At 35.4% G+C, this 24,573-nt stretch overlaps 1 protein-coding gene across 2 annotated transcripts in view; it reads left to right on the top strand.

Moving 5' to 3' along the window:
• The window catches only part of DNAJC13 (DnaJ heat shock protein family (Hsp40) member C13), a 106,763-nt gene that overhangs the window by 25,988 nt on the left and 56,202 nt on the right, over positions 1–24,573 (top strand). For both annotated transcript variants that reach the window (XM_010947740.3, XM_010947739.3), the window contains exons 6-19: positions 2,590–2,790; positions 4,924–5,130; positions 5,224–5,319; positions 5,698–5,789; positions 15,109–15,275; positions 15,384–15,463; positions 15,550–15,719; positions 16,166–16,265; positions 17,943–18,050; positions 18,773–18,928; positions 19,703–19,759; positions 21,781–21,902; positions 24,124–24,199; positions 24,463–24,558. In XM_010947740.3, coding sequence (XP_010946042.2) covers positions 2,590–2,790; positions 4,924–5,130; positions 5,224–5,319; positions 5,698–5,789; positions 15,109–15,275; positions 15,384–15,463; positions 15,550–15,719; positions 16,166–16,265; positions 17,943–18,050; positions 18,773–18,928; positions 19,703–19,759; positions 21,781–21,902; positions 24,124–24,199; positions 24,463–24,558 — 1,728 coding nt within the window. The remainder of the gene's footprint in view (positions 1–2,589; positions 2,791–4,923; positions 5,131–5,223; positions 5,320–5,697; positions 5,790–15,108; positions 15,276–15,383; positions 15,464–15,549; positions 15,720–16,165; positions 16,266–17,942; positions 18,051–18,772; positions 18,929–19,702; positions 19,760–21,780; positions 21,903–24,123; positions 24,200–24,462; positions 24,559–24,573) is intronic.

Here is a 24,573-nt window from a genome sequence, read left to right as displayed (position 1 = left end):
TTATTCAGTATTACGAACAGTAGCAGAAGCTTCACACTGCTGATAATACTTGTTGGAACATGCAGTCGTTGCTTGGTGTATGAGGTTCCTATTTCAGAAGCATTACAAAGTTTTAAGAAGGTTTGTGTATTGATACTGTCTCTTTGTGTGTTCTTGCACTGGATCTGGCCAGTGATGAAGCTTTACCTGGTGCGCTGACAGCTTTGAGGACGTCATGGTTGCTTTTTAGAATCAACTTGCCCAAGCCTTCTCTAGTCATGTCACAGCAGCATTTAAACTAGATCAAGACCTTCTGGGGAGGGGAAATGGGAGTTGTTGCTTTTTTCATTCCCTTGATTTCATCAATTTCTTTCTTTCCATGAGAGGGTGTTGCTTTTATAATGGGGGCAGGGGGGTGGTACACAGAGTAATGCTTAGACTCATCGCATTGTCCAGAACCCTAGCTTCTGACGAAAGGCAGGAACTGAATTCTGATATGCTGGCAGCGCCGAGCCCCTGTCTTGTTGAAGCCCTCATCCTCTCTGTGGACGTTCTGCTCCTTGTTTTAGTATCCCAGAAGCCTCACTGATCTCAACTCGAGCAATTGGCTGGTTGCCCAGGAGCCATTTAAAATAGCTTAATGGCATTTGGTGAACTGCTTGATTCTTATCCTGATAAGCCATAGTCAGATTTTCTATAAATCATAATTTGGTATGCTTATTTTAATTATTTTTTGTTAATGGCTGAGTTTTCTGTATCTCTCTTCTGTTTGGAAAACAACAGCTTCCAAAAGCATACTTACAGATTTTGCTTATAAGCTCCTCTTTGTATCAGTTAACTTCAACAATTTAAAACTTTTCAGAGCTTTGTGGTGGAAGCAGTGTCCCTAGAGGGTTGTCTGAAGGGCAGCACTCTTACATAAGTTGATTTTGGCCTCGGGCCCCCCATTCCCCCTAGTTGCACTCTAAATCAGGGTCTTGCACGTCTGTCTCGGCGGCACCCACGATCCTGAAGGACAGCGATGTGTCTCCATTGGCAAATCTTAATTACTTCACAGGTGGTTATCAGCTGGGAGGAATGGGAAATAGCCTGCAGAGTGGGCTAGGGGCATATAAACAGGCATAGCTGGGGAAGGCACCATTTTTATGGCTTCCCTTCTACCCCCCGACTCCTGCTTTAGGGGTGTGGCACTGCTCCATCCTTTAATTTAGAATCAAAGCTCTAAATATGCTCTTGTGTTAATGCAGGCCCTTTGTCTTTCTGCAGCATTCCTTTAATGAAACCATAATGTGCATGATGCTGTAGGTCCGCAGTGCTGAGAGGATTGACGTGGTACGATCTTAATGGAGCTCATTGCTGGTTCAGTGTTGGAGTGTTAGTGGAGGTGTTTTTTGTTTAATGCCTTAGTGTCTTTCTGAACACTTACAAGAATCTCTTATTTCAGTATTAGAGATAGTACTCTTCAGCAACATCCAATTTATTTTTACCTTAAGAATTATATAACTGACCATGTGTTTCTTTTCATATTGATGATGAGAAAACTTTTGGACTTTTTCGGTGGACAAGGAAGTGTTCATTTCATATCTGACATTTTGTTATCTTTATTTTTTCTTGCTTCCTTTTGCCTTTATTTTAAATTATTCTGTACACATCATTTTAGTTAGCAGCCTGAACTAAACATTTTTTTTTCTTTTTAGGAATAAAACTGAGTAGTAAATGGATGTTGACCATTGTAATTACTTTTAATACTAATACTTTAATTTACAAAGGAGTATTATCTAAATGGAACTTTACTTGTAAATGCAAGTAATCAAATTTCTAAAGATAACTTTCCATTGGTGTGATTAGAAAAACCTAGGGTCAAACTGAGGCTTCAGTTTTTTGGTATGTATAGAAAGAAACTCTACATTAATGTACTGAAATGGCTTGGGTTGTTTAAATTGAAGACTGTAGCAGTCCTGATGTGACCTTAGCTCTTTTCCATAGCTAACTTGATTAAAAGGATCCATCAACGAAAGTTGAAATCTTTTCCCTAATAAAACTCAGGACAACACATGTATTTAGGATTTGCCTTTAAAAAAATTTTTTTATGGATTTGCATATGTGTAACTTAAAATTATTTCCCAAAATATTGTAACCCAAACCTTTGTTAATTTATCTTATTTATTTGTTTATTTATTGGGGTGGGGAGATTCAGTTTGTTTGTTTGTTTGTTTGTTTGTTTGTTTGTTTGTTTATTTATTTATTTATTTATTTATTTATTTATTTTTAATGAAGATACTGGAGTTTGACCAGGACCTCGTACGTGCTAAGCACGCACTCTACCACCAAAATGTACCCTTCCCCCCAAAACTTTGTTAATTTAAAAAAGATATACTGTCTTCAGACAGTGTGAACATTCTTAATTGAATAAACACAAACCTCCAAATGGCTAAAATAAAAATGTTTTTAACAACTTGGATAGTAGCTCTAAATATTTATAACATTGTTTAGCTTTTTGGTTGTTTCAGCAGTGACTGATACATTAAATGTAACTATATCTTATGGTAAATTTAAATATGAATCTAAAATATCTAGAATCTAAAAGTATTATTCTCTCTCTCTCCCTAGAGATATAATTGCTATAAGCATCACTGGAGTGATGTAAGAAAACCTGTCATTTTGGAAGTAACTCCAGGAGGCTTTGACCAAATCAATCCTGCAACCAACAGAGTCCTCTGTTCCTACGACTATAGAAATATTGAAGGTTTTGTAGATCTCTCTGATTATCAAGGAGGGTTTTGTATACTTTATGGAGGATTTAGTAGATTGGTAAGTAGTGTTTTTGAAAAGGGACACAACCATTTGAAGGAAAGCACAGTTTTTACACCTCATTTTGAAATGTCTTGTGAGTCCTCTGGGAGGAAGTTTGGTATTAAGAGTGCAGGCTTTGGTATCAGAGACCTGAGCTTGAATCTCAATTTACAGGTCTCTAAAATGAGGAGAGTACCATGCATGAAATAGGGTTTTTGTTTTTGTTTTGGAATGGGTGAGGTAATTATAAAATGCTTATTAGCACAGTGTGTGGCTTAATATTTAATAAGTGGTAGTTACGGTTTTATTTTTGTTAGTATTAATGTCTTACATGAAAGCTTTCTTTGAAAAAGTAATTTAAAATCTTTTTTTTAAATAGTCGTCTTTCCTTTGCCCAGAAATCTGCATATTCATTGCAACTTCAAATTTGGAATTCATTGCATGTTTTTGTCTTGAAATTCTGAATTATATGGAAATTGTGGGGTACAGCAGAAGCCACTTAAGATGCTGGGACCCTGTTTGTTAATTGGCATAGAAGTTGAGCTGTAGATGGTGATCATCTTTTATTTTTACGAGGAACATCTTGCCTTCCTTAATTAAACCCCACATCTCAAAGATGAGCATGAGTGTGTCCACATGAAGAGACTCAGCTGAACTTACTCTCAAGAATCCTTTCTCCTTGAGAATTTTAAATCCTGTAGCTACCTTAATTTCCTGGGAACACTATTGCAAGATTAATTGTTCTGTAGATAAATTATCCATACCTGAGTAGCAGAGCCAAGGCAAGTCTTTTAGTCTTACAAGGAGCTAGAGGGCAGCAAAAGGGAAGCAAAAAGAATGATGCGGGGTATGAATAATCTGACTACAAAATATTTTAGCTCTTCAAAGTTATAGGCCTTTTCCCAACCTAGATTTCTCTCTTTACCCAGGTGATGATGGGTACCATCCCAGTGTCCCTCATCCAGGAATACACATGTAGATATTTTGCAGCCTCTGAGTCTAGCCCCAAAAGATGAAGGCCCAAAGAGAAAATCTGTTCTTTCTCCCACCCTAAATCAGCCTAAAGCCTGCTTTCATAGTGGTGTCCAAAGGTTTGTCTCTTCCCTGGGTGGTGGAAATCTATGATTAACCCTTTGGTGGAAATCATACTTAATTACAGGAATATGGCCTCACAGACCTTAACAGAGTAACTTTTTCGCAGTACTTCAGCCAAGCCTTACAGTGCATAAGGTAAAACATTAAGGCTGAGAATTGTGATACTCCTCAGTTGCTAACATTTTTTATTGCTTGATGGCATCAAGCAGTTTTAATAATCATCTCACTTTATAAGCATACTCTCTGCCTTTAAAAAGACACTAGCTAAAATGAGTCAATTCACTACAGATATGAAACCATGATGGATTAATTCAACAAACCTGGTACCTTCTGCATACATAGTGATGACAGTAAGCTGCTGAGAATAAAATCAAGATCTGATTCAGTGTTTCTCAGCAGAGGTGCTAATGGCATTCTAGGTGTGACAGTTTATGACAGGTATGACAGGTATGACAGTTTTTTTTGTGTGGGACTCTCCTGCCCTGCCCTTTGCAGGACAGTAAGCATTTCTGGCTTCCAGGTACCAAATGCAAGTACCAATACCTCATCCTTAACCTTTGTGGATACACTCCTGGAGGTTGGTTTGTAATATTCATAGGCAAATGACTTGTAAACATTGAAACGTTCCTCAAGGTAATCTTGTAAAAAAAGCTCACTGTATAAAAACAGATGAAGTCAGAACTACCTTAGTTGAAACTGGGAATCCTGCCCACATAGTACCTACCACCCTAACTGGACTTGGCTGGGGCCCTTGGGGCCTCTCTTGGAAGCCCCAGAGTGCTGTTTCCACACAGTAATGAGAACCAGACTCTGAGAAGTTATGAGTTAATTTCCATTCAGTGATTATTTGCAAGGCTTGCTATCCCAGACTTTGTGATTTTAATTTAGAAATAGTGTTTCAGCCACATACACTACTAATTTACTTCTGATAAGATCTACCTTCTTTTTTTTTTTTAACTAGAATTGCTCCTTCAGTCTCTTTACTGTGAGTTGATTCAATATGGTCACATTTTAGTTATTTCAACCCTGACTTTGTAAATTTCAAAATTTGTGCAGCATTTATTTGCATCAGAGCAAAGAGAAGAAATTATCAAAAGTGCGATAGATCATGCTGGCAACTACATAGGTATTTCATTGCGGATCAGAAAAGAACCTTTAGAATTTGAGCAATATTTGAATCTTCGCTTTGGGAAATACAGCACTGATGAATCCATCACATCTTTAGCAGAGTTTGTAGTCCAAAAAATATCACCTAGACATTCGGTAAGATCCATGTGTTAAAAATAAAAAAGTTGTTCATCTAATTCTGACATTTTTCTTCAATAACTTTTTAATACGTATCAATTTTGTTTGAAGGAACCTGTAAAAAGAATTCTAGCACTTACAGAAACATGTTTAGTAGAACGTGATCCAGCAACCTATAATATTGCAACATTGAAGCCATTAGGAGAAGTAAGTTTCAGCAATATTACGTTAAATGAGATTTCTTCCTATTGATAAATTAGAATAGTATTCTTTGTTTTAATATTTTTCATGCCTAAGGAATGGGAAACAAAGAATCTGTATTTAATTCTTCACATTATTGTATTTATTGATCTTAGAACAATGAATGTTACAAAATTTTTGTTCAAATATACAATGAATGAAACTTTTTATTCAGTAATTATATGAAAATTTGAATGAGACTTTTAAAAAGCTCTTAAATTCTGATATTATAAACAAGTTACATTTTAAACTACTTTTGTCAGCTAAATGATGGTATGTAATTTTTCTAAGGAAATACCATAAAACTAAACATCTTTCATTGAATTTAGTTTTTGTTTTCCTTAGGTATTTGCATTGGTTTGTGACTCGGAAAATCCACAACTTTTTAGTATTGAATTTATAAAAGGGCAAATACGGAAATACTCTTCAACAGAGAGGTATTTTTTTTAATTCATCTAGCTTTTGAAATCCCAGTATATGCAAGGCAAAGTAGTTCATCAAAGAGGAAAAACAAGGATTTATAATTTAGAACTTTAGAATTATGTAACTTAGGAAAAGACAACTTTATTTTGTTGCATATTTAAAATAACCTTCATTTAGTTTTTAAATTTCTAAAGACTATAAAAATGATTACTTGATTTTAAGTGAAAGGCTGAAAATGAAGTATGTTTCTCAAACTTATGTTTTTAAAATATTTTAAAATAGCACCTTTCATTGTCATTCTTAAATTGTCGATAATGGCAAGTTACTTTAAAATAAATATACTCAAAGATTTTTAAAAGTTAGTACTGTTAGGCTGGTTACTAATTTTCCAGTGGAATATGCCTGCATATTTTTATATTACTGTGACTTGGCCGTTGGTACAAATATCTGTGAGATGCTGTAGCTCATGAACTCCTGTAAGTTAAACCCACTTATAATGCTGTCCTATCATGGATGAATCTGACTTCTTTTACTAAGCCATTATCATGGAGTGGGCAGTTTTTACCTTCCAGGCAGTTCTCCCATCCTGTTTTAAATGGACTGAGAGCAAATCCGTTTTTAAGGTAGTTGAAACAGTCTGGCAGTTTTACCACTGTCTGCAGTACAACTTTGTTGAAGTGTTTTCATTTTCTGTAGTATGTCCAGTAACTGTTTCTTCCCATAGAAAGTTTTTGATCTAAAGTCAACAAGAACAGCATCTTGAGTAAAAGGTTATATTTTCTCCTGTCCTGAATAAGAGGAAAAAATTGATTAGTTAGACTAAGTTAGACTAAAACTTGACACCATTAAGAAAAGGAAATAGCAAACCACCAACAGGAAGAAGATATTTGGAAAACATAGAGCTGATAAAAGACTTGCATCTAGAATATGCAAAGAACTCTTATAACTCAACACTGGAAAACCAAAAACCAAATGCTAAACTGACAAAAGATTCATAGACACCTCACCAGAGAAGGTATCTGAATGATTTAAAAAAAAAAGCCACATATGAAAAATAATGAGTCATTAGAGAAAAGAAAATTAAAACTACTGCATATCGACTAAAATGGATAACATCAGAAAGACTTGCAGTTTCAGTTTTTGGCAAGGGTGTGGCGAAACTGAAACTCATATATTTCTGGTTGTAATGTAAAATAATAGAACTGGTGTGAAAAATGGTTTGACAAGTTTCCTGAAAAATTAAACATACAGCTATCATGTGACCCAGCAATTGTGCCCCTAACTGTCTACCAAAGAGAATGAAAGCATGTGTCCACACAAAGACTTGCAGGTGAATTTGGTAATAACATTACTTAAAATAGCCAAACTAGAAGGAATCCATATGAAATTATCTATCTGTCTGTCTATCTATCTATCTGTCTGTCTATCTATCTATCTGTCTGTCTGTCTGTCTGTCTGTCTGTCTATCTATCTGTCTGTCTGTCTGTCTGTCTATCTATCTATCTGTCTGTCTGTCTGTCTGTCTATCTATCTATCTATCTATCTATCTATCTATCTATCTATCTATCTATCTATCTTCGGTGGTTTTCAATAGACAAAAGTGTTATATATCCATTCAGTTGAATAGTCCTCAGCAGTAAAAAGAACTAAACCTTAAACACATGTAATAAGTAAAATAAGCAAGACATGTAAGGACACGTAAGGCTACATATTAAATGACTTGGTTTCTGTAAATGTTTTTTAACAGACTTTATTTTTAGAGTAGTTTTAGGCTAATTATCAGTGTTGAGTATCTTTTCATGTGCCTGTTAACCATCTGTATGTCTTTCTTCTTTGGAGAAATGTCTGGTAAGGTCTTCTGCCCATTTTTTTAATTGCTGGGATTTTTGTAGTTATTGCTGTTGTTGAGTTGTATGAGTTGTTTTCATATTCTGGAATAAGCCCTTTGGGTCACATTGTTTGCAGATATTTTCTCCCAGTCATTAGATTGCCTTTTTGTTCATGGTTTTCTTTGCTGTGCAAAGGTTTATACATTTAATTAAGTACCTTTGATTAAGTACCATTTGTTTATTTTTACTTTTATTTCTATTTCCTTGGGAGACTAACTTAGGAAAACATTAATATGATCTATGTCAGAGAATGTTTTGCCTGTGTTCTCTTCTAGGAGTTTTATAGTATCCTGTCTTATATTTAAGTCTTTAAGCCATTTTGAGTTTATTTTTGTGTCTGGTGTGAGGGAGTGTTGTAGCTTCATTGATTTACATGTGGCTGTCCAACTTTCCCCAAACCACTTACCAAATAGGCTGTCTTTTTTCCATTGTATATTCTTGCCTCCTTTGTCAAAGATTAATTGACTATGTGTGTGGGTTTATTTCCGGGATCTCTATTCTGTTCTGTTGATCCATGTCTTTTGTTTGTGCCAGCACCATGCTGTTTTGTTAGCTTTGTAGTATTGTCTGAAGTCTGGGAGAGTTATGCCCAGCTTTATTATTCTTCCTCAGGATTGATTTGGCAATTCTGGGTCCTTTGTGATTCCATATAAATTTCAGGGTTATTCTAGTTCTGTGAAAAATGTCCTGGGAATTTGATAGGAATCGCATTAAATCTGTAGATTGCTTTGGGTAGTATGGCTATTTTACAATCCAAGAGTATGGAGTATCTTTCCATATCTTTAAATGATCTTTATTTCCTTTATCAATGTTTTATAGTTGACAGCGTATAAGTTTTCCCTGTTGCAGTCAAGTTTATTCCTAAGAATTTTTTTTTGATGCAGTTTTAAAAGGGATAACTTTTTTACTTTCCTTTCTGATATTTCATTGTTAGTGGAAAGGCAAGCAACAGATTTATGTATATTAATCTTGTATTCTGCTACCTTGCTGAATTTGTTCATCAGTTCTAGTAGTTTTTATGTAGAGTCTTTAGAGTTTTCTATATAGACTATCATGTCATCTGCAGATAGTGATAGTTTTACCTCTTCTCTTTCAATTTAGATACATTGTATTTATTTTTCTTGTCCGATTGCTATGGCTAGGACTTCCGATACTATGCTGAACAGTAGTGGTGAGAGTGAACATCCTTATCTTGTTCCAGATTATAGCGGGAGTGCTTTCACCTTTTTGCTGTTGAGTTTTATGTTGGCTGTGGGTTTGTCATAAATAGCTTTTATTATGTTGAGATATGCTCCCTCTATACTGATTTTGGTGAGGGTTTTTTTTTTTTTTTTTTTAAATAGGAATGAACGTTGAAATGTTATCAGGTCCTTTTTCTGCATCTATTGAGATGATCATATGGTTTTTGTCATTTCTTTTGTTGGTGTGGTATATCACAATGATTGATTTGCATATGTTGAACCATCCTTGTGACCCTGGGATGAATTCAACTTGATCATACATAGTGTATGATCTTTTTTATGCGTTGTTGGATTCTGTTTCCTAATATTTTATTGAGAATTTTTGCATCTATATTCATCAAAGATATTGGCCTGTAATTTTCTTTTTTGTTAGTGTCTTTGGTTTTGGTAGGGTGATAGTGGATTCATAGAATGAATCTGGGAGTGTTCTCTCCTCTTTAGTCTTTTGAAAGAGTTTGAGAAGGATCAGTGTAAGTTCTTCTTTGTATGTTTGGTAGAATTCCCCAGTAAGCCATCTGGTCCTGGACTTTTGTATGCAGGAAGTTTCTTTCATTACAGATTCTATTCACTTCTGGTGATTGCTCTTTTCAGAATATCTGCCTCTTCTTGATTCAGTTTTTGTGAGCTGTATGTTTCTAGAAAATTTTCCGTTTCTTTTACGTTATCCAATTTGTTGGCATAAAATTGTTCATAATGTTCTCTTATGGTTTTTTTGTATTTCTGTGGTACTGGTTGTAATTTGTCCTCTTTCATTTCTTATTTTGTTTATTTGGGTTCTGTCTTTTCTTTGTGAGACTAGCCAAAGGTTGACAATTTTGTTTACTCTTTCCAAAAACCATGTCCTTCTGTTACTGATTTTTTTCCTATTTTTTTTAATCTCTTTTATTTCCTCTCTGATCTTCATTATTTCCTTCCTTCTGACTTTAGGTTTTGTTTATTCTTTTTCTAATTCTTTTAAGTGGTAGGTTAGGTTATTTATTTGAGAGGTGGTGTTTTTTTTGTTTGTTTGTTTGTTTGTTTGTTTGTTTTTTGGTATCACTGTGAACTTCCATCTTAGGACTGCTTTTGCTGCATCCCATAGATTTTGTATGGCTGTGATTCCATTATCATTTGTCTCAAGGTATTTTTTAATTTCCTCTTTGATTTCAACATTGACCCATTGGTTCTTCAGTAGCGTGTTGTTTAGTCTCCATATAATCATTTGTTTTGTTTTGTTTTCTTGTTTCTCTTTCTGTGGTTGACTTCTAGCTTCATGTCATTTTGGTCAGAAAAGATGCTTGAAATAATTTTTATCCTCTTAAATATGTTGAGGCCTGTTTTGTGTCCTATGTTGTCTGTCTTAGCGAATGTGTCATGTGCTCTTGAAAATAATGTGTACATTCTAAGTGAAGTAAGCCAGAAAGAGAAAGAAAAATACCATATGAGATTGCTCATATGTGGAATCTACAAAACAAAAACAAAAACAAACAAACAAACAAAAACAAAGCGTAAATAAAGGACAGAAATAGACTCACAGACAGAGAATACAGACTTGTGGTTACCAGGGGGGTGGAGGGTGGGAAGGGATAGACTGGGATTTCAAAATTGTAGAATAGACTACACTGTATGGCACAGGGAAATATACACAAAATGTTATGATAACTCACAGAGAAAAAAATGTGACAATGAGTGTGTATATGTCCATGAATAACTGAAAAATTGTGCTGAACACTGGAATTTGACACAACATTGTAAAATGATTATAAATCAATAAAAAATGTTAAAAAAAAAAAAAAGAAAAGAAAAGTGCCTGGCACAGAGTAAGCCTTCAAAAAAAAAAGAAAAAAAAAAAAAGAAAATAATGTGTAGTCTGTTTTTCTTGTTGCTGTTGTTGTTTGTTTTTTGTTTTGGATGTGATGTCCTGAAAATATCAGTTAAATCTAACTGTTCTGTTGTGTCATTTAGAATCTCTGTTACCTTATTGATTTTCTGTCTGGAAGATCTCTCCATTAGTGTTAGTGGGATGTTAAAGTATCTTACTATTAAAATCTGTTTTGTCTAATAGAAGTACTGCTTCTTGTCATTTCCATTTGCATGAAATATCATCTTCTATCCCCTCACTTTCAATGTGTGTCCTTTGTCCTAAAGTGTGTCTCTTGTGGGCAGCATATTATAGACTCCTATTTTATTATCCAGTCTTCCATCTGCGTTTTTTGATTTGAGCATTTAGTCCATTGACATTTAAGGTAATTATTGATAGATATGTATTTATTGCCATTTTGAATATTGTTTTCCAATTGATTTTAAATTTCTACTTTGTTCCTTTGTTTTTGTTTTTCCTTTTGTGGTTTGATGATTTTCTTTTGTATTATGCTTGAGTTCCCTTCTTGTTGGTTTTTGTACCTTTACTGTATGTTTTTGATTTGTGGTTACCCTGTTTTTCAAGTATTACCCATTACTGTATCTCCTTGCTTTAGACTGGTCATCATATAAGCTCAAGCATATTCTTTAAAAAATAAAATAAAAACAAAAAATACTACATTTTCTTACTGCCGTATTTTATGATTTTGATATCCTCTTTTACATCTTCATGTTTATCCTTTTGCTGTTTATTATCATTTTTCCAGTTGTGATTTTTCTTTTTCCTGTAGACTCTTGTTTTTCTATTTAGGGTATACCATGCAGTATTTCTTTTAGGATAGGTTTGGTATAGCTGTATTTTAGTTTTTGCTTGTCTGAGAAATTGTTTATTTCTCCATCTATTCTAAAATATAGTATTGCTTGGTAGAGTATACTAGGTTGCAGGTTTTTCCCTTCCTGGACTTTGAATATATGTTGCCACTCCCTTCTGGCCTGCAATGTTTCTGTAGAGAAATCAGCTGATAGCCTTATGGGGGTTCTCTTGTGACTAACTGTTTTTCTCTTGCTGCCTTTAGAATCCTCTCTTTTAATTTCTAATTTTTTGAGGGAAGGAGAGGTAATTAGATTTATCCACTTATTTATCATTTTTCATGGAGGTACTGGGGATTGAACCCAGGACCACATGCATGCTAGGCATTAAAATCCTCTTTAACTTTTGACATCTTAATTATAAAATGTCTTGGTGTAGGTCTTTTTGGGCTCATCTTGTTTGGAACCTGGGTATCTGTTTCCTTTTTTAGGTTTGGGAAGTTTTCAGCCATAATTTCTTCGAACACATTTTCAATCCTGTTTTCTCTTTCTTTTCTTTCAGGAGTCCCTATTATATAATAATTGACTTGCTTTATGTTGTCCCATAGGTCTTGTATCTTTCTTTCATTTTTTTTTTTTAATTTGTCTTTCTGTCTGCTGTTCTGATTGGGTGATTTCCATTATTCTGTCTCCCAGATCACATATTCATTCTTCTGCATTATTTAGTTTGCCATTTTTATTGCCTTTCACTCAACTTTTGTCTTTGCAAATGAGTTTTCTAATTTTAATTGTCTCTTCTTTATAGTTTCTAGTTCATTGTTACAGTGATCTGCATTTTATTGATAGCCTTTCTTAATTCCTTTATTATTTTTATTATCTCCTTTTGGAACTTGATATCTGTTAGACTGGAGAGTTCGGTTTCATTGTTTGTTCTTTCAGGGGATTTCTCTTGTTCTTTTAATTGGAAGTGGGTCCTCTGCTTCTTCATTTTTCTTCCATTTCTCTGGCTCTATGAATTTAAGAGAAGCAGTTATCTACTGTGGTCTTGAAGGGCTAGTTTTATGTGCAGCATCCCTATGTAGTGTGGGTAAGTCTAACATTTTTTTTGTGTGAGGGCTGTTTTTAGTATGGGTGCCTGTAAAGTTTTTTCTTCTTGTGTGCTGGCTGTTACCCCTTTGATAGAGGGCGTGATTGATGTTGTGGTGACCAGATCCTGCACTAGATGTTGAGTTGGTGGCCTTGTCTTAGCTCTGTAGTTGTCACAGTCCTGTCATGGGTAGTAGCATCTGTTCCCCAGTTGTTGGAGTAGAAGCTGTCAGATCCTTTTCTGAGCTGTGGTGTGAGGTAGTTGGGTCTGGAGTGCTTCTGCTGGAAGAGGTGCCACTGCGTGTTCCTCTGAGCTGTCCACTGGGACATGTGCTCTCTGATGTTACCTGTCACCCATTGTGTATGCTCACAGAGTACACTGTTGTTGGCACTGCCTCTCCTCCTGCCTCAGCCATGGGAATGCAGGCAGTCAGCTCAGATGCCCCTCATGGTGCTGTGCTCACAAAGCCACCAGCACAGATCCATTGGCATAGATCCACTGGAGTAAGGTGCTGGGACCTGCCATGGGAGCTAAGGAGTCAGCCTGGAGGCTAGCCCCACCTCTGTGTGTGCACCCGTGGTGTCTGCAGCTGCTAACACAGGACCTGCTCCAGCTGTGAGAGGACCAATAATCTGCTTGGATGTCCTGCTGGCACTGAATTTACAGTGGATGGTGAGGTGAATCCGCTTTCCTGCTCTCAGAGCTTATGTGGGCAGAGCCATGGCCACTGTGGGCACGCCAGGAAGGAGACTGCTATGGTGGGATCCCAGCCCGCCCTTCGGTTCTCCTGTTAATGATGGGACTTTTATACCTGACTCAGGCTCCATCTTGCATCCACTCCCAGTTGCAGCCTGGCATGCTCCAGCCTCTTCGGGCTGTCTTGACACAGCCGTTGTCTCCCCAGGTCTGTCTGCTGAAGCCCGAGTTTCAGCACCCATTTCCTGCACACAACAGCAGAAACGTCTAGAGCTGGGGAGCGCAGGGCGGTGTTGAGGACAGTGTGCCCTGGTCTCTCTCTGTTCTTTTTGCCGCAAGCCAGCTGCTACTCTCTCCTCTGAGCCTCTGAAGCTCCCCTCTGCCCCGGCTGATCTCCCAGCTGTTGTAGGGGGTTCCCAGGGTGAGGGAACCGTCCTTCCTTCACAGCTCCCTCCCAGGGGCCCGGGTCCTGATTCTTTTTCTTTTCTTTTGGTCATACCCGAATAGGTGGTATTCTTTGTTGCACTTTTGATTGTATGATATCTGCTAGAGCTCGGTAGGTATTCTTTGAGAATTGTTCCACGTGTAGGTGTATTTTTGACGTGTTTATGGCAGGAGGTGAGCTCCACATCCTTCTGTTCTGTCATCTTGATCTCTCCAGTTTATTTCTTTTTAGCACTGAATTATATTCTATTGTCTGGTTTATTTATCTACACATCTCTGAAAGACATTGTGGTTGCTCCAAGTTTTGGCAGTTATGAATGAAGCTCCTGTAAACATCTGTGTGCAGGTTTTGTTTGTATGTGAGTTTTAAACTCCTTTGGGTAAATACAAAGGAATGTGGTCATGTGGTAAGAGGATGTTGAGTTTTGTAAGAAACTGCCAAACTGTCTTCCAAAAGTGGCTGTATCATTTTGCATTCCAGCTGGCAATGAATGAAAGTTCCTGTTGCTCCACAGTCTTGTCAGCATTTGGTATTGTCATTGTTACAGATGATGGTCATTCTAACACTGGTGTAGTGGTTTCTTGTTTTAATTATCATTTCCCTGATGTCGTATGATGTAGAGCATCTTTCCATAAGCTTATTTGCCATCTGTGTATCTTCTTTGTTGAAATCTCTGCTAAGGATCTTTTTTTTTTTTTAATTGGATTGTTTTTCTTATTGCTGAATTTTAACTAAGAGTTCTTTGTGTATTTTGAGTAATAGTCCTTTATCAGATATGTCTTTTGTAAATATTTGCTCCCAGCCTGTGGCTTGTCTTTTCATCTTCTTGATGAAATTTCTTGAAAAAGTGAAACCATAGGGACAGAAGCAGATTAAGTAGTTGCCTGAGGCTGGAGAGTTTTTTTGCAGGTGGGCACAAGGAGACGTTTTGGAGTGATGGAAGTACACCAAAACTGGTTTGTGGTGGTGATTGCACAGCTATATAAGTTCATTAAAGATTACCAAACTGTACATTCTAATTGACTTTTATGATTTATAAAACTGTAACCTCAGTAAACATGTTAAAAATAATCTTAAAATTAAAAAATAACGGAAAACAGTAAAGCTCCAGTGCCTTAGTAATTGTGCACAATATGTGACAGTAAAGTGAATTGCTCGTTTTGGTGCATCAGACTGTCTCCTAGAGCCCCTGTCCTTTTGTGCTTCCCTTGTCCCCAGAGTGCCCCCTCTGAGCAGGTTACCTGCTAAAGGGCCGATGCTGCCTTCTGAATCAAAGTTTCTCTTAGTTATCCATTTTAAAGTCTTTTTATTTTTAACCTTGCGTAGAGATTCCTTATTAGCAAGTTTGCTGGATGGAGTAAGAGCCTCTGGTAACAGAGATGTTTGTGTAAAAATGACACCCACTCATAAAGGTCAGCGATGGGGGTTACTGAGCATGCCTGTTGAGGAGGAGGTAGAGAGCCTTCATCTCAGATTCTTGGCTGCACCTCCAAGTAAGTATTGACTTCAATGTGATTGCATTTCCATCCGTCTATTTAGTAATAATACAAGAATTCCAGTGCGGATCTCTAAATCTTCTTAAACCTTTCGTCTCCTTACAGATGGCAACTTTGCAGATGCTGTATTCCGGTTCAACGCTAACATCTCATACAGTGGAGTTCTGCACGCAGTAACGCAGGATGTAAGATAAATTGTATCATAACTTGTTCACTGACTGTCACTAACTTTTGGTGTGGAAACTTTTTTGAAATGTTCTTCCTCACCTAGGGTCTCTTCTCAGAAAACAAAGAAAAGCTGATCAATAACGCCATAACAGCGTTATTGTCCCAAGAGGGAGATGTTGTTGCTTCAAATGCAGAACTTGAGAGTCAGTTCCAGGCCGTGAGGAGGCTTGTGGCTTCCAAAGCTGGTTTTCTAGCCTTTACTCAGCTTCCAAAGTAAGTTGTCTTCATTTTATTCAGAGAATTTGAACAAGTCAAAATAGCAAATAATTAGCAGTTTAACTCTATATAAAGACTAAAGCCTAGTACTTTGTAATATGGTGATACAGTAGTTTTTAGTCATGAGAAATAAAAAAGGAAGGTGAATGGAACTGACTTATTTATCCATTCACCCGTGATTTTACTGACTCTTGTTTTAGTGAATTTGAATGCAAAACCACAGGCCTTTTAGTTTTAATTAACCTTAAAAAAAAAAAAAAACTTCCCCTCAAAGAGAAAAATTATTATGAAAACTATGTTCCAGGGGTGGGATTCAAAGTATGTAATTGCTGTAGTAAAGCAATGGAAACGTAAATGGCTTATTACATTTTAATAATAAAATACATAATACAATACTACTCTGACATTGCTACTGTATGCTTGTTTTTTTTTTGTTCCACAAGGTTTCGGGAGCGTCTAGGAGTGAAGGTAGTAAAAGCTCTCAAGAGGAGCAACAATGGAGTAATCCATGCAGCTGTCGATATGCTTTGTGCCCTCATGTGTGTAAGTACTAGAGCTTTTAAGGAGACTGGTTTTGCTTATGTGGACTGATGGTTCAGATTTCCACAAACTTGGATTTTCATTGTACCAATTTAATTCTGTATTTCCTAACTTGGTCTCATAGCCATTTACTTATTTAAATAAACATTTGTTTAGCACAGCCTATAAAGTTGGCACTGTGCTATGTGTTAGAAATACATAGATTTTAAGACCAAGTTCTTCCTTGAAATTGGTGACAGTCTGGTAAGGTAGGCATGTGTATACATAAAGTATTAGGAGCCATGGGATCCCTAAAAAGCAATACTTAATTTTGGTTTTGTGGTGAGGAGAAGATAAAATGTTTTAGGCCAATCTTTCTGGAAGATGTTACACTTGATCTGAATCTTGAAAGGCAGACAGGTATTTTCTGTCTGTGAGAAGGCTTTTAAAAGCATATATTTGGGAAGCAGCAAATAATTGAATATGACTGGGGCATAATGTATGTTAGGGGCACATGGGATTGGGAGTTGCACTTAGAGATGTGTTCAGAGACAGTCACAAAAAGCCTTTTGCATCAGACAGAGAGTCTGGATAATATTAGATATGTACCCTTTAGTAAGGAACAGCTGAAAGATTTTTTCAACAGGGGAGTGGTAACATACCAGGTTTGAATTTTAGAAAGCTGATGGGTGGTATGTGGAGTGTAGATTACAGGTCAGGTTAGAGGCAGGTAGACCAAATTATCATGTAAGAAATGAGCTGCTGAGATATGGGGTAAAGAAGGCATGTTTGAAAGCTGAGAAATAAAGATCTAACTTGATGGGGATGGGGGGAAGCAACTGGTCAGTATAACTCTGAAGTTTCTGATTCATCCCAATTTTGTGTATAGTATATGGGACTTTATCTCCTTATATGAAGTGTTTTAGGCAGACTTAGTGGTATAGAATAAACATAAGTAATCACTTGTATAAAACCTTGCAATAATTCCCCAAAATGAGTTGTACTGTTTTTCCTACAAGTAATTCCATTAAAAGTTAGTGGAATAACTGGAACATAAAATAACGGTAAGAAGTAAACACATTGAGCCCTCATTACATATTAGATGTTGGCTGTGTATTTTACATGAATTATCTCATTTAAGCTTCAGAATAGCTCAATGGGATAAGTACTATTATTCCAACTTTGCAGCTGAGGAAAATCAAACTCGGAGAGTTAAAATAATTTAACTGTGCCTAAGGTCACCCATAGTCAGTAGCAGAATCAGGATTTGATCTTTACTCCTAAAATCCTGAAATCCTTTTTATGCTTTTAGTTTATTTCAGCAGTCAAAAGAGATCCTCTTGACAAGGAAGTATTTGCTAATTTTAGTACTTTTAAATGTTAATTTTTATCATTTTAAATTTAAATTATCAAATTGAAGAAGGAAGAATGGGTGTTACCTGCCTTTTAAGAAAGAGGTCTGTGACTTTTGAAGGGAGTTCCTTGTGCAGTGCTGTCTGCAGTTTCTTGTTGGGCAGATTATCCATGAAGTCTCAGACCCAAGGGAAATCATCACTTCTGCCTGTTTGTCATGTCACAAGTTTCCTCTTCTGCCCTAAACTTTAAAGTATTTTAATTCTTCCAGTGTTTAATGAGTACTCTTTATAAATGCCTTTTGTGTAATGTCACTGCTCATGAATTATCACTGTTTTTAATCAATAGCCCATGCATGATGACTATGACTTAAGACAGGAACAGCTAAACAAAGCTTCTCTTCTCTCTTCAAAGAAGTTTCTGGAAAACTTACTGGACAAATTTAATTCCCATGTGGTAAGTTATAATTAAATTCGTCTTAATTAGAGATACCATACGTCATTGAAAGGTATCTGGAAGTGCAACATGGATAGGTTTTTTTTGTTTGTTTTAATTGTGAACTTTAACTTTGATTGGTACTGGTCACAGTTCAGCTTGGACACTAATTATAAAATATTCTGTTTTAGGACTATATCCATTTATCTGGAAAGGATAAGTTGCAAAGCCTTTAGCTTTTTACAGTGATAGTCCAGATTTTTGCTTTTTTTTCTCACTCTTTGAAAATGTCATTTTGAAATAAGTTGCTCTAAAAAAATTAGCCTAAGTCTTTGTTCCTCAGTCATTGGTAACAGTTTTGGAGATGGGCAGTCTATATAACATCTAGAAGGGATATGAACAAATTGCAAGTGTTGTCAAAGATTGCTTTTTATACAAATACACATAAACCTTAGTTATATGCTGTATGTAATTTAGTTATGTGTTTATGGAGTCTTGGTTATTCTCATGAAATTTGACTGAATTTTAATTAGTTTCCTTTTGAGATATGGTAAGCAGTGGATTTGCTACATTAGTGAAACGAGTACTGCTTGGAGTAGTACGTATGTTGAAAGTACTTTGAACCTCATGTTGGGAAGTTAGATATTTACTTCTACATATAGAATAACAAAGAAACCCATCACTGCTATGTTTTAAATGAAGCTCTCAGTCCTAAGCCAAGGCAATATGTTACTTCGTTTCAGGATCATGGGACTGGTGCCCTAGTTATTAGCTCACTCTTGGACTTCCTTACTTTTGCCCTCTGTGCTCCATATAGTGAGACAACGGAAGGGCAGCAGTTTGATATGCTCTTGGAGATGGTAGCATCCAATGGACGAACACTCTTTAAACTCTTTCAGGTGAGAGCTTATATTTTTATCAGATAACTGCTAATTGGAGAGGACCACTTTTGGGATCAGTTTGGTTTTAAAATAATACATGTACGCTTTTGTAGTAATATAAATAAATAAGCCTGTAGTAACATAAATAAATACAGCCTAGTACATCATCATATTAGGACATTTAATTCCATAGATTTCTTGGTGTTTCACACAGAGCTTTGTTGATGGCTTTTGACCACTATTTGACTGTTGCACATCTTTTCTACCTTATAAGTAGTGAAAAACTCATTTTTTTCTGTCGTGGGCCCAAAGTTCCCTTTTCTTTTACAAGTTCCCAAATAATAAGATGAGTTTTAACAGGGCAGTTCATAAGCAATTGAAAACATAGCATTTATTTATTGTATACATGTATATGTGTATGTATATGATATTTATATTTTTACTATATTATAAGTGTGAATTTATATTACTTTAATGTTTGATATTTATTATTCAGATAAGTAGAATATGTATTATTCAAATAAGTGCCAGCTGCAGCTGTTTCCTACTACTATAAGCTGTATGTTTTAAATATCCGTAAAGCTGTATTGTAATAACACCTAAAATTTTTAACTAGACTGTGACTTGACTTTGAGATGTATTCTTTACTAATTTTATGGCTTTTATCTTGCATAAAATTGTATATCCCTCTTAAGAGCAATGGCTGTATTTAGCTTTTGGAATGAATTTCTTTTCTTCTATGTTGGAATAAAATTCTTTTATTCTGTGATACTTTTTCTCCCCATTTTAAAGCATCCTTCCATGGCAATTATAAAGGGAGCTGGATTGGTTATGAAGGCAATAATAGAGGTGAGAGAACAATTTTGAAATCTTAAACTTAATAAGTGTTGATTGGCTATTTTAACTTGAGCTGACAAAATTACCTTTTAGTCGTTTATGGGAAATATGCAATTTTTCTGGATAAGGAGATTAATTTTAAATCTTTATTTAGAAATTTGTTTTATTAAACTCATTGCAGAAATAATCCTCAATAATTAAACTAAGAATTTGAAGTTCTTAAGTAAGTGGATTTTGAGCAGATAAATTTTTCTGGTCCTCCATTATTTGTTAGCTTTATTTTAAAAGAAAAGCTAACATTCTTTCTCTCTTCCTCTTTTTTGGGGGGATAGTGTTAATGGTATTGAAATCTTTAGGTACTGAATTTATATGGAAATCTAATGGAGTTAGTTGTTCGTAGCAAAGTGGTATCAAATACATATGGTAACAAAAGTTAGTTTCTCATGCTAATGTGCATATGATCAGGACATAATATTGTTGGGCACACGGTATTCCTTCTGCAGGATGCTTGCTTTAGCCTTCTGTTTTTTAGAGGACGAGATCATGGCTATGATTATCAGCGTGCATAGTGGATGTTTCACGATGATGCCAGTCTAAATGGCTTTTGAATTTGTGTATTCTTTGGTTATCATAGTAATTTGGATAAAATGTAAGAATGTTTGTTCCTTTTATCAAAAAGTTGCCATTTGTGGCTCATAAATATAAGTAGCTAAATAATAAGCACAGAGTTAGTATACTCTTAAGCAGCTATTTAAAAAATTACATATAGACATTAGATTGTTTGAGACATCAAAGCTTATTTGCATATTTAGTGTATATATGCAACTAAAGGCTGATTTTCCCCCCTCCAGTTAATGGGTTCTGTGCTTGATATTAGCTTCCAAAGTACCATATCTCTCACTTACAGAGCTTGAAGTAGCCAAGGACAGTAAGGACCATCAGACCATATGCAAGTGTATTTCCGACCTTGATCCATCAATATATTATCATTCATTCAGAAATATTTAATGAGTGCCAGCTATAACCAAAATGCCAACTTTGGCTTCCCTGTAAGTCACACATGTCAAATTCATAGCCAGTGACTGGAGCCAACTTCTGTATAAGGCAGACTTACTTCATGTATACTGAAATCCTGACAAATACTGTTTTCTGATTGGAAAGCAGCATGTGATCTTTTAAGAAACATTGAGATGTTCAGAACAAACACAAGAAACAAATAAATCACCTATATTTTTACCATCCAGAGACAACTGCTAATAGTATTTCAATTAATACCCTCTCAGACTGTGATCAAAATTATATACGCACATAGACATGCCAAGTATATATTTGTGTCCGCACTACATATTCATTTGTCAGAATGATACATGTACGTATTCATACTATGTGTATATTTGTATACACACTGCATATTCAGTTGTACTATGTACTTGTGCTTTTTTTCAGTAACATTGTGGACATTTTTACTTTGCAACAGGTTGTGTTAAGTATCTGCTTGCTTAATTCATACTTCTATCATTACCTTTAATTAGTAGTCCTGTCTGTCCTACACTTTTGTCAGAGTCCATAGAAACAGTGAAATGAGAACTACTCCAACATCACATCATTCTTTAAAAAACAGAAGATTATATCTTCACCATAAAAATGAGTATATCTCTTTAATTAAAAAGCCAGCCAGGTTTGCAGATGCCTCTGGTTGGAATTGCTGATTCATGTGAGTCCCCTCTCCCCTTCATTGGCTGACATACACTCAGGGAATGAACCTAATTTTAATATCAAGTTAAGCAAAGCATAATTCATAAGGTAAAGTTATCTGGGAACATTTAAACCTCATTCCAAAGGCAAATAATATTTTAAAAATGACTCGTACTACTATTCGCCTATGTTATTTTTGGATAATTGAATTGCATTTTTAATTTTTATTTTATTGTATATGGAATAATTATTTTAACCAGAGATGTAAAAATAGTTTTACAATAGGATAGTTTGCTTTAGATTGCTGCTTTAGGGATCATCTTACCCTTTTTCCAAAGGAAGGTGACAAAGAAATTGCTACAAAAATGCAGGAGCTTGCCCTAAGTGAAGGTGCCTTACCTCGACACTTGCATACTGCGATGTTTACAATAAGCTCAGATCAAAGGATGCTTACGAATAGGTAGGTTAAATTTAATTTGCTGTAAGTTAACTTGCTATTTAGAGAATGGATTCAGATACTACATAAAACAAACTGAAAAAGCGTTTGGATTACACGAATGTTTTATTTTCTTTTGATTCACATGGTTCTTTTCCTTTCCTTATAGAAGAATTGTATCCAAATGATCATTGTCCCGGTCCCTGCATAACTTGGGAGGGAAAAAATAAAACCGTGTTTGATTTTTTTCCCCCCACTCTCCTCTTGTCAGGCTCTACACTCACAGTCATGGGACTGGAACATGGAAAAGAGTGCTTAGTAGCTTATGGAGCAAAAACCACATGCCCAGGACTTCCTCTGCCTTTCCTTCTGACCATCTTGCATGCAGATGGCCCCATGTGAAAACCTCATATAGTAGATTTTTTAAAAACTTTGGTCAGTTAGATACTCTAAGAATAAAGAAACCTTTATCTTCAACCAGCCTAACCTAAGCCTATCTGAAAACTTCTGTGGTTAAAGAATTTTTCCTTTGGGAAATCATGTTCTTTTTTATAATAATCCTTCAAATATGAGGAAACACATAAATCTATTCATTTACTCCAGGCTGTATGAATTCCATCCCTTTTAACTTTTCTTTATGGTTTCTGATATACAACCCTTTCATATATCCTTAGCACACCATATTATTACTCGTGACTAATATTAGTAAAAGATATGTATATATAATAAATATTTTAATCATGTTCTTTTTGGCTTTTAAAATAATGGCGTAATTGCTGACTTATGTTTACTTTGTTATGAAAATATAAATTTCATTTCTCTGTCACCTACATCTGACATTGGTGGTGGTTGTATGCTGCCTGCCAATAGTTTTCTGCTGTTTATACTAGTAAAAGAAACTACCTGCATCCCTCACTTGTAAATATTAGCCACAAAAGCAGTCTTCTGTGTGCCTATGAGGACAAAAGATTTAAAAGGAAGGTTATTTCCTGGGTATTACTGCCTTATTAGCAATGCTAATCACCAGTAGAGACTCAGTATGTGATGTCTTACTCCATTAAACCTCCACATTAGCCCTTAGCCTGCTGTGTTCCTCTTTATTTAAGTTAATCAGTTAGGTTCTCTACTGTGATGAGTCACAATATTGAAAAGCTGTCAAATTATAATAGAAATACCACTTTTCATTTGCATTGTTTTATCTTTTTACAAACTTCTACTATAAAATGTTCTCTCTCTTATCCATAAAAGCCTTTTTAGGAATCTGATATGATACTAAATTGCCAGTGAAGGAAATTACAAGTGTCTGTCCTTGAATATGTTAGCTTCCAAATAGGAAGAAGCATGAACAATTTTAGTAATGTTTGTTTGTTTGTTTATTTATTTATTTATTTATTTATTTATTTATTTATTTATTTATTTATTTATTTTTTGATGCCAGAACAAAGCACAATTCAGGTTTTCCTATTAAACTTTTTCTTCTGGGAATGTAATGTGTATAAACACATATAGGTGGTCATTTCCGTCACAGGTTTCCTGCCCATTCTTATTGTAAATGGCAGTTGAATCCCTAAAAAAGCACAGAAGGATCTGTGGTGATTAAAATACATTCCCTGCTCGTGGAGGAGCTTCCCGTCTGGGTGACAAATGTCATCTTGAGGGTTACAGTTAATAAATGACTGAGTCATAGATTCAACATGGATCTTAGATTTTCACTTTGAACCAAAATACGCTTTTAACTCAAAAGTGGGATAAATAGATTAATATGTTTTAAGTATTTTAAGTATTTTTTTCAGACTCCAAAACTGAAAATATTTTCTATCTCTGACCTTGTCAAGAAGTTTAAATTAGAACATAGTTGACTGTTGCTTATGTTCAGAGTTCCAAAGAATGGTAGAATGCTGTTACACAGCATTGTAATTGTTACACAGCCAATTTATATGATCAAGTCTGACTGTCTTCCTATCTTTAAATGTGGCAGGAACCTACTTCTTCATGTTCCAGTCCATTGAAAATTAGTGAATTCATCAAGGAAGCATTTTAATTTGGAGAAAATCCTGAGATTTAGCAGTGTTTGTATTACTATCTCATTCATCTCTCCAAATTAAAATATTTTTAGTATTTAACATCAGAATGATTTTTTTTTTACTCTAGTCTTATTTCTTATATGATATTTTGTTCTTAAAAATTATTTTCTGTTCTAGTTGAGATACAGCAGCAAACCTTTCTCAACATCTGCTTTTTTCAGACAGCTAAGTAGACATTTAGTGGGACTCTGGACAGCTGATAATGCAACTGCGACAAACTTGTTGAAACGCATTTTGGTAAGTCAGTTGGATGACAGAAAAATTTATATATTCTTGCCCAGTAAAATTTTATTGTTATTTAAACTGTTAAGGGTTTTTTTCCGTTTATCTGTTTTTAATGTAAAAGCTACTTATCATAGGAGTTGTCATATAATAAATGCAACCCTCAATAGCTAAATCATAATATTAATTTTTGGATTTTGAAGGCTAGACTTTGTGTGTATGTGTGCGGTTGTTTTGAAAGATGGGTTTTATATTTTGTTTTTGTTTGCTATTTTTAGCCGCCAGGCCTTCTAGCATACCTGGACAGCTCAGATCCAGTTCCTGAGAAGGATGCTGATCGGATGCATGTTAGAGATAATGTAAAAATAGCAATGGTAAATATGCTTGTT

Source organism: Camelus bactrianus, chromosome 1 (genome assembly GCF_048773025.1).
Source record: "Camelus bactrianus isolate YW-2024 breed Bactrian camel chromosome 1, ASM4877302v1, whole genome shotgun sequence".
NCBI lineage: Eukaryota > Metazoa > Chordata > Mammalia > Artiodactyla > Camelidae > Camelus > Camelus bactrianus.
The sequence above is the reverse complement of the archived record's forward strand: the minus strand, read 5'-3'. Positions and strand labels throughout refer to the sequence as shown.